The 17,656-nt window shown below is 46.6% G+C and overlaps 1 protein-coding gene across 1 annotated transcript in view; it reads left to right on the top strand.

The window, feature by feature from the left end:
• Positions 1-13,541: 13,541 nt before the first annotated feature.
• The window catches only part of OBSCN (obscurin, cytoskeletal calmodulin and titin-interacting RhoGEF), a 202,611-nt gene continuing 198,496 nt past the window's right edge, over positions 13,542-17,656 (top strand). Inside the window, exons 1-2 of the mRNA XM_009880514.1 lie at positions 13,542-14,255; positions 14,379-14,673. Of these exons, the coding sequence (XP_009878816.1) occupies positions 13,542-14,255; positions 14,379-14,673 (1,009 nt within the window). The remainder of the gene's footprint in view (positions 14,256-14,378; positions 14,674-17,656) is intronic.

The following is a 17,656-nucleotide window of genomic DNA, read 5'->3' as shown; positions in this document are numbered from 1 at the left end:
GGTGTCAGCTTTTAAATTTTTAGTACATTATCCCATGGGAAAAAAAAATCAAATTAAGTTCTTCTGTAGGGAGAAACAGGAATCTTTTTTTTTTTTTTTTTGACAAACCCCTGCCTCTTTATGCAAAAAAATGTAGTACTTAAGAGGCATATTGAAATAAGACGAAATGCCTCAGGGCTTGCTAGTTATAATAATTCAAAGAATTTAATTGATTTCTTGGAGGAAAACCAAGCTTTTTTCAGTATCTGTAAACTATTGTTAAGTCAGTTTGACATCCTTTTACTTTCAACTTCAGAGTTTAGATGAGCAATTTTGGAGTTCAGAGATACAATTTTCAAGTGCAAGGAAAGATTTTCCTGTATTTTAAAACCGCATGAGTCTAAGCTGCTATTTAAAGCACATTTCCCTGATGTTTGGAGTGGGAAGAAAACATACTTATGGAAAAGCTGTCTGCTGGCTTTTTGAAGGGGGACAGTATGGTGCCTGATGACATTTTGTTTTCATTTGAATGTAGGTTCCTTCAACCCTTTTATCATTCTCTCTATAAATTCAAGCTTTTATTAGCTCTTCATGTATAGATTTTACTTTATTTTAAGCCCATGAGGTGTTGCAGTTCCTGAGTAGATAAGTAACTCATTGGTACTGTAGATATTTCAGTTAATGTCATTTTTAGTGACCTTTCAGGGTATCTCAGGCAATCCACTCGTGTTAAGATAATTAGGGCAAGTCACAGCATCTAGAAAAGAGATGGCTAGTGCAAGAACAGGGATCAATTATCCCTTGTCCACATGGTGCCTAGAAGATGCTAGTCCTGAGTATTGGCAGACACCGTAAGATGAGCTGGAAGGAGCCTACAGTTAAATGATGAGATAAATGCTCCATGGCTATATGCCAAGGTGGGGGGCAATCCAGACAAGGATCCTCTTTCCCATTCGGTAAAACAGCTGGCAATATGCCATTATATATGACATTAAACATTAAACCGAGTTTGGGCACTTTCTCCTTGGACCATAGGGAGGATTGTCCTCCCAGTGTAAAAAGATTGCACAGATTTGCTGACCGAAGTATGATTAAAAGCCTCTCTTACGAAAAACACCGCCTTCCACACCTCTCGCTTCCTGGCTAAAGACAAAACAAAAACACTTCTTGTCCATCTCTCTGAGGGGCACCACGTGAACCATGGAAACAAACTGCACCCCTGGAAGCCGGTCCCGAAAGCGTGCCTTCATTTCAGAAGTGAACAGGATCAGAGATGGTGGTTTGGAGGCCAGGCAAAGGCTTTGGTACCATCGTTGCAGGGTTGCCAAGTGGAGCTCATGCAGTTGCATTTGTCTTATAATTTGCATCTCCAAATAGTGATTACTGTATATTAATTACCTAATCCTTCTTCAAGGTTCTGGTGGTGGAGCTTGCAGGGGTGAAGCATTTTGCTGGCATATGTTCTGTTTCTCAGAGAAGTATCAGCCATGTGGCTCCAGCAATCAGGTACCGATAGTTATTGAGCTGCTAATCACAACAGTTGTAAAAATGAGCCTGTCATGACTTTGTAATTCTAGTACGTATAGCTGGCCCCTCATAGATGTTACAAAGAAACAGTGGAGTCCATGAAGTGCCGTTTCTGAGCTCTTCCTTGAGGACAGCGATGTGTTGAAGGACAAACACTGTTTACTCATTTAATCCCATAAGAATCCACCTCGTGCCTCTGGCAATCACTGCACTCCACAGTTTGCTTGGTCTCAGAGCACAGGGAAGCATAAGCAAGGCTGCTTCGGAGGGGGCTGGTGAACATTTAATTTCCTTTGGTTTACTCCAAATGGAATGCTGATTTATTCTAAGTTTCAGGTTGGGGATAGGCCTTGAAGTGCAAACGGGGACTTGATAGGAAATAATTTCTTGTTACTATTGCATGAGCTGAACATAACAAGTATCCTGTTCAGAAATGAAATTGCATTGATTCAAAGGTGTGCTGAGTTCTGTTACTAACAAAACTTGGGCAACTGTTCTGTGTCTTTGGGAGGTCTTTTAAGTTTGTTGGTAGGTATCTGCTACTGTGCCTGCAGCTAAAATGTTAAACCATCTCCAAAACAGAGGGAAGAACCGAGCAGAATGGCCAGTAGCTTTAAAAGGGGAGATGCGTTTCACAAAGCTGTCCCTAAACATCAGATGAAGTTACTCAGCCAATGCACAGGCAGTTCAGATGTCACCTGAGATCTAGGTGCCTTTTTTCCCTCAGTCCTATAACTTTATGATTGATTTTGACCTGCTCTGGGTGTTCTGACTGTATTCTGACTCAAAAGGAGCAGGGAGCGTGAGGCAGTAGCATGGCACCTTTCTGCAGCGTCTCAGTTTTGGTTACTGGTGGGCAGCATGTTGCTTATGGTTAGATTTGAGAGGTGGGTCCTTCTGTCTCCCTGATCAGAGTGTCACTTGTCAACACGACCCTTTCTTTTCCCCTCTGGAAGAGGATGGCAACCTGAGCAACCTGATCTAGTTGAAGATGTCCCTGCTTATTGCAGGAGGGTTGGACTAGATGACCTTCAAAGGTCCCTGCCAACCCAAACTGTTCTATGATTCTATGGTGTATCTCACGCTTGCTTTCTCTTCCAAACCTGGGTCAGTTCTCCAGCAGGTGACAGCCCTGCTCTCAACAGGTCACTGGATGGAGTGAAACATGATCTGCTTCTAGACCAAACCAGCGTCCAGCTTCTTCCCCCTGTAGAGAAACCAGCCCTAGGACAGCTTCAATGTCTCTTGCTGGCCAGCATCCTTGCCCTTGATCATCCCATTGCATTAAGACAATGGAGTCATCCTGATCTTACAGCTTTTCATCCTTGTCACCTTCTCCTTGAGCTCTGCTTTCAAGGAGATCCCACTAGCAATCAGGTCACGCTGAATCTCTTCCACATTTTAGTTTTCAGTAGCTAAAGGCCCTGTGAACCCAATGCAGAACTTGGAGGCTTCAAGAGTTGAGATTCCGACTGTGTGCAAGGCAGAAACAGCTGTTCCTGTGCCCTGATAATAGGACACTGCGGCTACTGCGCTGTCCCTTCTTTGGTCCCTCTAACTCTCTTCAACCCGTGCTTCCAAAGTCCCAAATAAAACTCCTTTTTCTTCCCCTGCTGGTGTTTTTGTGCCCTGAAAAGTGAATAAACACAACGTACTGTTGTGTCTTCAGCTGATCCACGTGCTCAGACTATGCAGCACGTTATCTGCTTCGTTTACTGCCAAAAATAAGCCTATCTCGTAGGTCACTCCTGATAGCCATGCAGAGGTGAAGTGGTTGTGAGGGAGCCTGCTGGACTCTGTTCTAGCTCCTCTATCATTAGCAGAAATGACTTTTAAATTTGCAGGACGTTGCTAATAAGAATTGGTGTGAGCTCTGCGTTCAGGAAATCGTTAAAAAAAATTAGCAATTTTAGTGGTAAATATAGAAATTATGATCTTGAGCCTCTGAGATGGGATGTATGTGCAACTTGCCATTTTTTGCAGACGTTTCAGATTGATGCTGCAAAAAGGTAGGGTTGGGTTGAGAAAGGGAGAGATACGCTTAGGTTTATTAACTAGCTGTTTATTCACTATTGTAACAACTCTGGTAGGTTATAAATAAACCTACTATTGATCTGTTGCCTTTGGAAAAGAAATCCTGTCCAGTGTGCAATGTTGGTAAGTTGGCAGCTGCCTGTTCCTGTGTCCCCACATCACGTTTACCCCCTGTCTTTGGGATGGACTCTTGAGGAGCGGTTCTGACCTACCCTGCCGCTGCAACCTGTCCCCGACACCACCAAGCACAGCCCCCTCTGATGGTTTTTCCTCCCCACCTTGTTGCTGGAGCGTCCCAGCGAGTCCCTCAAACGATGCCCTTTTGCCTCTCTCCTGCAGGAAACTTAATCTCCCCGGTAAATGACACCCGGAGCTATTTTGGAGCTGGGCTGCAGAGGGACAGCAAGGCATGTCAGCAATTTGACTGGAGGAGGAGGAGAACCCGGTGGAGGGGTGGGGAGGGACAGCCTAACCCCCAGCAGCAAAGCCACTGCCGGGGGACTTGGAGGGGACCTTCTGCTGTGCGTCCCTGCCACCGCTGGGGTTTCTGTTTTATTTTCTTGGAGGGGAAAGGGGGGGGAACGCAAACCAACATGGTTTCCCCATGTTCTCTGTTCCCCTTTTCCCCCTTCCCCCTTCTGTCATCTCAGTAGGAATCGGCTTTTTCTTACCCTGCCCAGAGCTTTGTTTCTCCTCAGACTCTGAGAAGGCGACTCCAGGTAAGACCTAAACGTTCAGCTAAAGAGAAGCAGACTTGGGGACTCCTGTTTCCAGCAGAAAGTGGAGAATGTTTTAATAGCTGAGGGAGGGGTGAGGTTATTTCTGTGTCATCGTTACTATGCTGGAGCATGTCTTGCTTTATAAAACATACTAGAAGATGGAGCTGAAGGTACGGGTGGTAAAATCCATCCTACTCCTGGTCTGAACCGAATGTGGATTGCTTTGCTTAGTTGTTTCTGGCAATGTTATCAATAGGTTCAACCTCCAGAGAGGAGGAAAGAGAGGAAAATCAGGTTTAAAGCTGTCAATTCTACTTGTTAATGTTTTGTCCCCAAATCAGCGATGGCAGTGTGCATGGAAAAAATTTGGTTCCTGTGGAGAAGTGGCAGCAAGGAGTAGTTTTTAAAAGTTTTGTTTCCAGGGCATAACCTCAGTGCTGCTTTTCTCTTCAGCAAGGGCTTTTTTTTTTCCTCTGAGCTTCTCTCCAGCGTCGACACTGATTCACGCTGCAACCCCCCACCCTCCTCGCATTTCTACAAATGGCTCTGACGAGAGATGGAGAGAGATGGAGCTCGACAGCTGAGGCTATTTTAGGCCCTACAGCTCAATGGGGTGGAGTGGCTGTAATGACAATGACGTCCACTTGTTAAAATACAAGGGCTTAGGTCGGAGCCTCGCTGCTAATTGTCACCGAGGGGATTCTTTTTCCCTATGGGAGCTGTGATCCTGCAACTCCCCCGCGTAGGAAATCACATGTGCTAATACTGGAGGCTGTGTTTCTAGCTTAACATAAGCAAGTTTATTTTTCTGTATTAAGAAAAAGATTTAAGAGTTGGGATGATTTGGTTTGGTGCTGGTTTTATTTGTGCAAGGGAGAGGAAGGTACATGCGCTTCTGCACGTGTGCATGTGGAGAAGAAACATGCATTAGTGCAGACGTAACCTAGTGCTGCCAGCTTTGGACATATAAAAGTCTAGCCTTCTAAACCACAAGACCAATGAAGTAAAAATAAACCAGCGGGAACCCACTGTTTCTCAGGGTCTTTAAAGCTTGTCTGGCTCAAGCTGTCTGCCTTTGTCATCCAGGCAGGCGCTGGGTTGCACCTGCAGCTGGGATTCTGCCATAGCCGCTTCCCTCCAGGGGCTGCGTGTTAAATGAAATAGGGCTGGGTGAAATTTGTGATGAAATCGCTAGAATTTACATCGCTCCTTTTTTGTCCCCAGAGGTGGCAAAGCCAGAATTTTTGTTTTCTCCCTTGGTGCGTCTCCTGCCTTCTCACCTCCCTGGAGCAGGAATAAGCATCGCTGTATGCCCGAGACCTCCCCTTACATGTTGTCAGAGCAGCCTGGGTGCCTTCAAGCTCAGAAAAATAAAAGGGAAAGATGCTGCCATGGAGTCTTGAAGTTTTTAGTCCTTTGGAAGCTTCTGGGGTTGTTTTGTAACTCCATTGAGGGGGGTGAATTCAAAGTGAAACCCCTGTGCTGTAGCAAAGACCGAGTAGGAAGAAGTCATCCCTTCTTTGCGTGGAGCTTCTTGAAGCTATGGGTGTGTTGATGGGAAGTAATTGCTGGCCATGTGGTTAAAAGAGGGATGAGCTTTATAGACAGTAGGTCTGTCTCTGTAGCAAAGAGGAAGATTAATATGTGCTTTAACCGTATAAATCATCTAAGTGGCTTCAGTCGTTACATTAAGTGTATGCTTGCTTATGTGGCTGGAGGGTGATCTGACTGCCTTGCTCGGTACTGTGCACAAACCATACCATTTGTTCTTGTTTCTTGTTGGAGTTTTCTAATGGTTTGTTTGACTCTCCTGTTCGCTACCAGTCATTGGAAATATTCAGGTTATTGATGAAGGATTAATACTGGGACCACAAGGTGATGCAGGTCGCTTCCTAGGCAGCTGGTGCATATTTAGCCCTACCCCGAAGGTAAACAATGTAAGATTGTCTTGCCTTGAGCTTACCCAGCTTTTTGCTGAGGGCTGCTCACCGAGTCCACCACCGTGTTAGCCACTGACCTGCTGTGAAACTTTCCTTCACATCTCCTGAGGACTTTGGCTTACCTTGGAGGCAATAGATGGAAGGGAATGCAAATGCGCCTTACTCTGAATTGAGTTAGAAGCTTATTGCAATAGGCTTAATTTATGGCAGGTACTCTGTGTTCGACATCTACAGCACATGGAGACCGATCCTCCAAACCATGACAGAAAGCGCTTCCATCTGGTCATCAAATGACCTTTGAACATGCCAAAATCTGTCATCCCTCACTGAAGTGGAATTTAGAGTAGCCCAAGCTAAGCTCTGAGTGCAGCTCCTCAGTGGCAGATACTGTTCCTGCTGTGATGAAAGGGGCATCGGATAAATTCTGCCATCTCGGATTAGTGTATCAGCGCAAATCTCTACTTACATCTGATTTAGAGATATAATGGGCATGTAGCACTGGGTGTGCTGGTGTGCATTTCACCCCTAAAGCATGGTGTAACGGCTTGTAGGTGTCCATCCATGCTCGTCTGATGTCTGTGAGCTTGCAGCTGACACTGAATACTTGTGCTATTTCAACATTGCCCGTTCCCTGGGAGGTTGTTAGAAGTAACAGGGCAGCTGGGTTATTGCTGTTTTCCCTCAGCAGAATTTGAAACATCAAAGGAAATCCGCACTTCCCATTTTATGACCCATCAACTTCCCTTCCCACCCACAGACGCCATTTCCTGATGTTTTTAGATGGAACAACATATGCAGACATGCAGTAATACCAGCGCTGCCTTGATTTTTATCTAGAGCTTTGGTTTTACTGGTATTCTTTGAAAGCTGGGGACCCTGAGATGGGAGGTTCCCCATAAATCTTACCTTTCCCATCAGGAGAGGACGGAGTGCAAGGTTTCGCAGTTGGCATTGCAGAGAAGGTCCAGCAAATATGAACTCTAATAGTGAGAAAAAGACCCCAGAGCAACAGTCTGCTCCTTGGGCAAAGAAAGGGTAAAAGAGGCTTGAGAAAATGAGCAAGCAGGCATAGGATAAGTGTTAACGTGGTGTTAGAGAGAACCTCTGTGGTCCTGATCTGTGTTTGGACTTTAGTGGTCTCAGGTTTAGGCGTCTGCCCTCACGTGTGCTTTACATCCTCCAGGTTTCTGATTATGCAGGTGTGCTTCTTGTGGCCGTGTTTGTCATGGGAATATTTTATGAATATGAGGAATATTTTATGAAATGGTGCTTTTCGACCAGGGTCATGGTGGACAGGATTCCCTTTCTAACTGTTGAGATGAATAGCAGGTCTTGGACAGAGAATAACGTGCCACCCCTGTCCTCTCTCACACCAGAGAGCATCATCACAGGCTGCTGAACGCTTGAGGGGCGGTATGCCATGGTGTGGGACTTGTACCTACCCAGAGGTTGTTGAAGGCTTTCCAGATGTGGCTTAACATTGATGAAGCAACTTGAAGCCAACCCATCAGCCAGCACAGCACGGTGAATCACAGGATGTCAAGAAAGTGATGGCACCACCATCAGGACTCTCCATCAGGATGACATCTCCTGATGACTTTCCTGATGAGCGCCACCTCAGGCTAGTCCAGCAGGAACTGGAGTAGTCCAAGGTTGTTTCCACTGGCAGGGGTTTGCTTGTCTGTGGGGAAGCAGATGTAGGGCAGAGACGGAAAGCGGTGAGGTGTGGAGTGGGTAGGAGGACTTGACTGGCTGCATGGCTGTGTGTTGGTTCCTGGGCAGTGATTTTGATTTATTTGCATTATCTGACAGGTCTGTGCTCTTGTGCCTCTTCCCCCCCAAATGTAAACCAGTGAAAATTTGAATGAATAAAGACAGAAGTAAAATTCCAAGTGCCGTTACTTGGCCTTGGGCATGCTCAGAAATACCCAGATGGGAATGTGATCTCTGCTGCAAATGATTAATCACAGAGGGATTACAAGGAGAAATATGACACTGGTGAATGTCTGAGATTAATTGGAAAGGGCATCTGCATTGACTGGGCTTATTCATGCTTTGTCGTCGGTCCTGTCGCTTCCAAGGGAGCTGTCCTGGCACTTGCAGAGAGTTACTATTTTATTGGTTTTTTTTTAAGTTTGAATATACATAGAAAGAATCTGAATTAGTGTAATTGTTTAATAAATTGTTTAATGAGTTGCACTATAGGAATATTAAATCTTGTCCTTTCTGTACGTCCACAAGGCTATCTTCCCTCTCTAACTCCTAAATCTATTTATCAACCTAATCTAATGTGATACGTTTTATCCCATTTAAACTTATAAAATGTAGTTTATCTAGTGCAGCCTATCTAAATGGTTTGATCTGTCTGAGTTTTAGATACTTATTGCAACTTCATCCTTGCCACAGGTTAGAATTCCATGCCTGTTACTGGATTTCATGCTCTCAACAGCCGTAAGACAAGGGTTTTACCCTCTTTTTTTCAGACAGGGACTGAAGATACAAGAATTTGAGTCACCTTCTGATTATTATAAAAGTAAGCCGGTGGCAGGGCAAGGAATAAACCCCGTGTTGCTTTCCTCCCGTGTTAGAAACTAAAATAACATTGATGAGCACACACTGCTTTCGCTGATCCCTGGGTTTTCTTCTGGCACCCTGGCTGTTCATAACGGCACAAGAAGCGTTGTGGGTGAGGGCACGTGGTGAAAGCTGGTGGAGAGCAAGGTGCGGTGTAGATTATGGCATGGGACGTGGGGTCTTCACCTTGCATTGGGAGGTCTGTGGACACAGTGGCTTGTACTTAATGGAGAGAAGGGAGCTGCAACCACCAGGCAAGTGTTTGGGAGCAATGGAAGAGAGAGGCTGGATCTTGAGGCTATGGCCACTGGAAAGAAGTGTCTTAGATGGATTTGCTGCACCACTGTGGTTCAGGAGCAAAAGCAACAGGCACCTGATGCAGCAGCTTCCCTGTGTTTTAACTGTTCTTGACTATCAGAGATACCAGCGAGCAGCTGGGGCCTGTTGGGGCACTGTTTAGCAGAGGAGGGCAGAGGAGGAGGATGATGCACAAGAGCTTTAGGAAGTCAGCAGCATTCCTTCTCTCACCCTTGTAAGAGCCAGGCTTGGAGAGCACCCACCACGCTCCCACAGAGCAGAGCTCTCCTCCAGGCATGGATACATCTCCTGGGGAGCGGGCGAGGAAAACTGCACCCAGGTGGTTTGAGGGAAGCCACTGTTTGCTGAAGGTCACTGGCTGGCTCCCAACCAGGCAACTCTTGTGTCTGTAGCCATCTTTGTGCTCCAGGCACTTCTCCATGTTATGGGTTTGAGGGAAGCCACTGTTTGCTGAAAGGTCACTGGTTGGCTTCCAACCAGGCAACTCTTGTGTCTGCAGCCATCTCTGTGCTCCAGGCACTTCTCCATGTTACACAGAGCCCGCTTCAAAGGAGAAGTGGATCATAGAATCATAGAATGGTTTAGGTTGGAAGGGACCTTAAGGATTCATCTAGTTGCAACCCCCCTGCCACGGGCAGGGACACCTCCCACTAGACCAGGTGAAGCAACTTCAGTTTTTGCTCTTTTTGATGCTATGGGTTTGAAGCTGGAAATGAGTCGGAGCAGCACATCTGTCAGAAAGAACTAGGGAGCTAGGAGGGAAGAGACATGGCACTGTCTTCTAAAGATTGATCCAAGCGCCTTGACACAGTCATCAAAGAAACTCAAGCTAATGTCTGGGAAAGATTAGGACATGAGCTCTGGGTCTGTGTTTTGATTGTTAATTCTAAGTTAATGCAGTGAATGTTACTGATGGATTCTCCAGAGGTGAACTTGAATCCCAGCATCCCCCCCTGAACATTGAAATGGTCCTTCGCCAAATTAGCAGAAGACTCTGTTCGTCAATCAATTGACTTCAGTGGAAATTTCCACTGACTTCAGTGTACTTTGGCTCAGGCCCAAAGCTTGTGTCTGCGTCTTCTAACCATTCATGCAGCGTCTCTGCTTGCAGCTTTGCAAGTGTTTATGGAAAACACATTTTAAAGCTCAAGCGAGGACAGAGGTTGAAGGTAGTAAGAGGGACTAAAGAAGTGCAAACTAGTTCACAGATTTCTAGACCCGTTTAAGACCAAGGGAAAAACAGTTCTGTGCCTTCGTTGCAACTAGCAGTGAATGTAGCCACTCCACGGAAAGCCAGTCGGTCTTAGCACTAATGACTGCAAGTCAATCATTCTTTGCGTTCTTAGTATTTATTAAGAATGATTTTTTTTTTTTCCCCTTTACTGCTTTTTTTTTTTCAGGTTTAAACTGTGAAAGCATTTTCTTTGATTTCTAAATATATTTGGTGGAATAATGAAACTGCCTTGATACCAGAAAGAAAAAAAACAAAAAACAAACCAACCGAAAGTGACTCACTTTAGAAAGGATTCTTTTTCTCTAAAGACAAAGGTCTTTGACTGCTTCTTACAAGTTTCATATGTGCTTTGAAGAGTGAAAGACAGGACAGCGTAGGAATAAGTATGTTTTTCTGGTTAAATACAGGAAGAAGACTATGATTCTTTCTGCCTTAGGTCTGTGGCCCAAATGAAGTTTGAAGATTAGCTCAGCTGTACCATCTTCAATGGTAATAACAAATACCATTTTGTGGTTTTGTGCCACCACTTTCCCAGTACTTAGTTTTAATGTCAATTTGTGTCTTTCAATCCCCAGCAGAGTAAATAGAATGAAAAATTGTAATCCATTATTAATTTTCAGGCATGATTTGTCACATACTCCAGCAAGTATAGATACACTGTGCAGATAATTATTTGTGAGACCACCCCTGTCCTGATATGAAGAAGAAATGGAAAGGGAGCCAAGATACAGGGAAAATAAGCAATTTCCCCAAGGTCATGCAGCAGGTCAATCCAACCCCCACTCCCTGGTGCCACCAGTGATTTGCACATTAACGTTAATGCACTGCAACAGCTGGAGGAGGATGGAAAAAAATAATGAAACCTCTGCCTGAATGGTGACTCAAGAAATGAAAGCAGGTTTTTGGCCGGCTCCTACTGATTTCTGCTGGAGGTGAGGGGCAGATTGTGAGAGCATCGGCCATTGGGTGAGAGAGTGGGTGGATTTGTGGCCAGCGGGGAAGCCAAACTGCCGTAGGATTAAGAAGGATATTTCTGTCGCGGTGGCTGGTTATTATTTCCTTTCTGAGTTACAACATGCAGCGCCCTGGTCGTTTTGCTTTGTGTAGCGCTTTGAAGGGGAAAAAGCACGGATGTGAGAGCAGCACTGCCATCGCCCCTGAGAAGAGACTGTTCCTATAGCTCAGAGGGGAGATGCTTTAGCTTGCTCAGACAGGAGTGTCTGGCATCACAAGACCAAAGAGATAGAGTAGCTTGGAGAGAAAGGGTACACTGAAATCATCTGAGTGGGACTTCCAGAGAGGCTTGGAGCTGGGACGCTGGCTCTCCTTACAGAGCACTACCATCAGGTCTAATCCCACTCCCAGGGCGAGTCAAGGGGCAGTTACTGGTGCTAATGGGGTCAAGACCAGGCTTTTAGCTGTGCTATACTTATCAAAGTAAATGCTAGCCAATGCACAGAAAGGGGCTTCTTGAAGGATTAGGAGCAGACTCACTCCAGCAGAAGGGGGAGGACATCCAAGAGTCCATGTGAGGAGCAGTGAAGAAGCAACAAAAGTTTGTGTGTTTTGTGGACTTTAGGGGGGACCCTGAAGATGGTGATCTCTGTCGCATTGCTCTCCAGTGTGGGTAGACTGTGTGTGAGAGAACATGGCTGTAAAGAGTAGTGCCTCTGATTGCTTTTGACTTTCTCGGGACTCAACAACATCAGAACTGCCATGAGCTTTAGTTTTTGAACACTGCTTAAGCCTTGTCCCCTTGGCTGGTCTGTGTCATCAAACAGCTGCAGACTGGTCCGCAGCTCCCTCTGAGAGCAGCTGAGAATACACGGGTGATGAGACATCTTTCCTGTAAGCTCTAAGCCATGTGGGCTTTTTTTGGAGAAGCCTGGGTACCGTTTGGATTGCTGTGTGCATTCCCCATGGCGGTTCTGTGTTGGATGTGCACCAAGCCATGGATGTGCACAAGCACCCGTCCCCACGGCAGCTGTGTCTGGCCCTACACCATCTGGATGAGGCTGTGTATAAGTCATAGATACTCGGCTGCCATTGCCACCAAAGTAGCTGCCTCTCAGTGGTTGTGTTGAATGGAAACTGGGATAAAGAAAAATATCATCAATAACATGACAAGCGCATCTGTGCATCCTCCTAAAGGCTGGACACTGCAGGGGAAAGGGGTTTACCGTAATGTCTGTGTAAGCGTGATTCAGAGAACAAGGCCTAGGGGTAGGTAATGACCAGAGCGGGCAAGAGGAGAGATGGAGCATGTTGTATAAGCAGAATTTAAAAAAAAAAAAAAAAAAAAAGCTAGGAGAAAGAGAAAAGTAGAAAAATAATCAAAAGGAAAGGCAATGAGATAGAAAGAGAAAGATGAAAAGGAAGAGGAGAGGAGCATGAAGGAGATGGTATCTTCATAGGTAGACACATCTCAGAATTTAATGTCCATTTGTTTCTCTATAGCTACAGGACTAGCCCATATGTTACGTAGCATTTGTGCAGATCGCTTTCTTTGTGCCAAAGTTGAAAGGGACCATTGTCTTCTTTCAGTATGAACTGCCCAAAGACTTGTATCTTACCCAGTGACTCCTGTGGGGAAGTTAGCTACCTTCCCCGTCAGTGGTTTTGCATTCACGGGTTGAGAGAGTTGGGGTTGTTCAGCCTGGAGAAGAGAAGGCTCTGGGGAGACCTTATAGCCCCTTCCAGTACCTAAAGGGGCTCCAGGAAAGCTGGGGAGGGACTTTTTACAAGGGCATGTACTGATAGGACGAGGGGGAATGGCTTCCAACTGGAAGAAGAGAGATTTAGATTAGATATTAGAAAGAAATTTTTCACTTTGAGGGTGGTGAGCCCCTGGCCCAGGTTGCCCAGAGAAGCTGTGGCTGCCCCATCCCTGGAGGTGTTCAAGGCCAGGTTGGACGGGGCTTGGAGCAACCTGGGCTGGTGGGAGGTGTCCCTGCCCAGGGCAGGGAGGAGGAACGAGACGATCTTCAAGGTCCCTTCCAACCTAAATCATTCTATGATTATTGAGCTCAAATTTAAGTAATCTGCAAGACGTAAAATATTCCAAGACCTTCTCACCCATAATGAAAAGGACAATAAAAATGTGGCTGTTCTAGATGACAAACACTCAGATACCACGGAAGTGCAGCAATTCTTTGCCCACACTGCCTAATCTGCTCTTTATTGACATTTTTATTTCTCACCCTTTAGGAAACCGAGATGGATTACAGCTCGTTCAGCGGAGTCCCCCGGTTCTTGACCCGGCCTAAGGCGTTCATGGTGTCTGTGGGGAAGGATGCCACGTTGAGCTGTCAGATCATTGGAAACCCCATCCCAGTTGTGAGCTGGGAAAAGGATAAACTTCCAGTCCAGTCTGGGGGAAGGTTTAAAACCACAGAAGATGGGGATCTCTATCGGCTAACAATCTACGATCTGAGCCTGGAGGACAGTGGCCAATACATCTGCCGGGCCAAAAACACCATTGGGGAAGCTTTTGCAGCTGTCAGCATCAAAGTTGGAGAGGAGACCACAGTAACAGAGTCAGCCCCATATTTCATCCAGAAACCCTCCTCCATCAAAGTAACGCTGGGAGAAGATGCCATGTTCAAATGCAAAGTCCAGGGAAGCCCTCCCCTCTCAGTGAACTGGGAGAAGGATGGGAGACACCTGCGGAACCGGGCTGATGCTGGACGCTTCCAGATCGAGTCTGCAGGGGAGTCAAACGCTCTCACCATCCAGTGTGCCCGGCTTGGGGACAGTGGCACCTACACCTGCCGGGCAGAGAACCCCATCGGCTCTGCCAGCGCTTCTGCCGCGCTGGTGGTGGAAACAAAGGGCTCTTCCAACCCTGGCAGCAGCAGCCACTTTGATACCAGCTGCGGCAAGACGGCGTCCTTGTTGTCTCACTTGCAAAAGAGGCGGGAGGAGATCAGGAAGACGGACATCTCCCATGGGACTCTTGATTCAACATCCACCCAGTCTTACTCCATGGCAGAAGGGCTGTCCAGCATCAGCTACAGCCTCTCCCGGGATTACGAGAGGGCAGCTGGACTTACCACTAAAGGGGCCCGTAATGCAACTTTTGGGACACTGACACGCATGTGCAGTGTGACGGAGGGGAAGCACGCCAAGCTGAGCTGCTATGTAACGGGTGAGCCCAAGCCAGAGATCGTGTGGAAGAAGGACAATGAGGTCATTTTGGAAGGGCGGCGGCACGTCATCTATGAGGATGATCAGGAGAATTTTGTGCTGAAGATCCTTTTCTGCAAGCAGATAGACAACGGGCTGTACACCTGCACGGCCTCCAACCTGGCAGGCCAGACGTACAGCTCGGTGCTTGTCACCGTCAAAGGTGGGTGCTTATGTTTCTCTCCAGGGTGGGCATGCCTGTGAGGAGACAGGCAATGTGCTTCCAAATTGGTGTGGGAGAGTGAACAAAACTTCTGCCACCAAACTGCTGTAAAGGAGTGTGGGTTAAAAGTGAATAAAGCCCTCCAGCTGTAGGGGGGCTTAGGTGCTGGAATAGATGATGTGAGGTGAGAGTTTTCTCACTGAGAGGGTTTAGGAAGGGCGATAAACAAGTGTCAGTCAGGGATGGATGAAGTTCTACAAGAACTATCTGGTTGTGGGGCAGCTGAGACAAACCAGATCTCTAAAGCTCCTATCCCTGCTGCTTTTATAGTAACCTAAGAGATCTGTTACCATCCTCTGGACCAGGGACTGCTGAAGCCCCATCTCACCCTCCTTTATATTCACCACAGGGTTTAGTCAAACCAGCACACACATGCCATTTATGCAGAAGTAGAGGAAACTCCTCCCTGCAAGCGGAGTATGTCAGGCTGCCTTGGATCCCTTGGAGAACCTGCTCCAAGTCTAATTACAGTCCATCTCATTTTTCCTATACAGAGTGACTGACCAGCAGCCTTGTTGTTGCCAGGCCTCTTCAGCCTTTTCCCAGCTTGTGTTGATGGATAGCCTATAGTCCTTGTATGCTCCCAGAGCTCTACCAGGTCCAGGGTGTCTCTGTTTGTTGTGGCTGGGGGTGATGGACTTGCCTTCAGAAGGTCCCTCAGTGCTGGTGGAGGTCAGATCAAGCTCATCAGAACAGTGACAAAAATATGGAACACATATTTTCACAAAGGAAGCTCTACACTTCCAAGCTGGTCTCCCGTTTGGCAAGGTTACAGCAGGCGGTGTGCAATCCGGGCAGCACCTGTAAATTGATTCAGATGTAAAACGCTTTGCCACTTGAGTGGCAAAATAGAAGTTTTTAACTGGCTGCAAAACAAATTAGAAATCCAAAAGAGTAGGAATAGTCTGTGTTTCATACCCATCTTTAAGATTGTCAGATTTTATTTGGTTTTCTGGCTTCCCTTTTCTGGACCTCTCCTTTCACACTCACCATCTTTCCCATCAGCGACTCAGCCCCCGAGTCCATCAGTGACACCTGATCTGTGGAACTTGCTGGCACTTGCCCCGCTCGCTGCCATCCCTTGGAGGTGCTGAGTGGTGTTGGGAAGGACATTTGCCCTCTTCCGTAAAGCCGTGATTACCTCATGAGGCAGGACTCGGAGCTTGGAGACCGAGCCTGTCCCTTGGGTGGATGTTCACTCTGAGGATGGCACAAGCTCCGTTACTTGCCCAACACCTGTCTTGCAAAGCCACACACCCATCCCTCTGCCCATCTTATTTGATTATTCCCAATTTAATTATTCCCAAGCCATCCCTTGGAGGTGCTGAGTGGTGTTGGGAAGGACATTTGCCCTCTTCCGTAAAGCTGTGATTACCTCATGAGGCAGGACTCGGAGCTTGGAGACCAAGCCTGGCCCTTGGGTGGATGTTCACTCTGAGGATGGCACAAGCTCCGTTACTTGCCCAACACCTGTCTTGCAAAGCCACACACCCATCCCTCTGCCCATCTTATTTGATTATTCCCAATTTAATTATTCCCAAGCCATCCCTTGGAGGTGCTGAGTGGTGTTGGGAAGGACATTTGCCCTCTTCCGTAAAGCCGTGATTACCTCATGAGGCAGGACTCGGAGCTTGGAGACCAAGCCTGTCCCTTGGGTGGATGTTCACTCTGAGGATGGCACAAGCTCCGTTACTTGCCCAACACCTGTCTTGCAAAGCCACACACCCTCCCCTCTGCCCATCTTATTTGATTATTCCCAATTTGATTATTCCCAAGCCATCCCTTGGAGGTGCTGAGTGGTGTTGGGAAGGACATTTGCCCTCTTCCGTAAAGCTGTGATTACCTCATGAGGCAGGACTCGGAGCTTGGAGACCAAGCCTGGCCCTTGGGTGGATGTTCACTCTGAGGATGGCACAAGCTCCGTTACTTGCCCAACACCTGTCTTGCAAAGCCACACACCCCCCCCCTCTGCCCATCTTATTTGATTATTCCCAATGGGTGCAACCTGTTCCAAAGAAACAGGGAAAGCATGTGGAGCAGCAGGTCTGGGAGCAAGCACCACGGGAAAAGGTTATTTATCAATGTCCATTGTCAAGAGATGCCTGTGAGTCAGAGGGCTTAAGTGGAAATGTTTATGGTCTGTTTCTTTGTTATACTATACCATGTTGGGCTTTCTGACCAGGTCAAGGCTGCCATGGAAAATCTACATGTGTTAGTTATATTTAGGCCCTGAATAATGACTCTCCTTTGTGTCACCAGAAGTCCTTCTCAGCCCTCCAAAGGCAGCTCAGAATGATGTAGCAATGAAGGGAGCTTTTCATTCTGTGGTTTATGCCATTGGTGACGCCATTAGCTCATCTGCCATCGTGTTTAGGGAGGTAGGTCATCTTGCCACACAACCTTCTCTTTGCTCAGTCGTGCAGAAGAGACTAAATTCTCCGAGCAGCCACCCCTGGTAAGCACCGTGCTGCTGCACTGGTCTTTCTGCAAGTAACAGCCTATTTATAGAGCCTGTGACGCTGCATCCACAGTGTGTGTCTATAGACACACGTACCAGGAAAGACAAACTTCATGGGTTTACATGTGCTCTGGCATTTCAGTTCACAGAATTTCAACACGAGAATCTGAGTGAGAATATTTATGGGTCTTTTAAAGGTAATAATAATAATAAAAAAGACTACCTAGCACAGCATTCTGCCTGTGAGGTGGCTCTTAGAAGTCTCCCAGGGCATAGGGCTGGGCACAAGTCAAACATCTCCTCCTCACCTCCTATATTCTGTCAATCTAGATCCTAGACCTAGAGACTCAGTACTCAACACAATTTGTAAGCGTTTACAGTACCCTTGCCTTAAAGATCATTGAGCTGAAAAAAAAAAAAAAAAAAAAATTTTTTAACTGTTCCTAAAATGAGATGAGGGAATTA

The sequence above is a fragment of the Charadrius vociferus genome, unplaced genomic scaffold, assembly GCF_000708025.1.
Source record: "Charadrius vociferus isolate BGI_N301 unplaced genomic scaffold, ASM70802v2 scaffold12, whole genome shotgun sequence".
In the NCBI taxonomy this organism is placed as follows: domain Eukaryota; kingdom Metazoa; phylum Chordata; class Aves; order Charadriiformes; family Charadriidae; genus Charadrius; species Charadrius vociferus.
The sequence above is the reverse complement of the archived record's forward strand: the minus strand, read 5'-3'. Positions and strand labels throughout refer to the sequence as shown.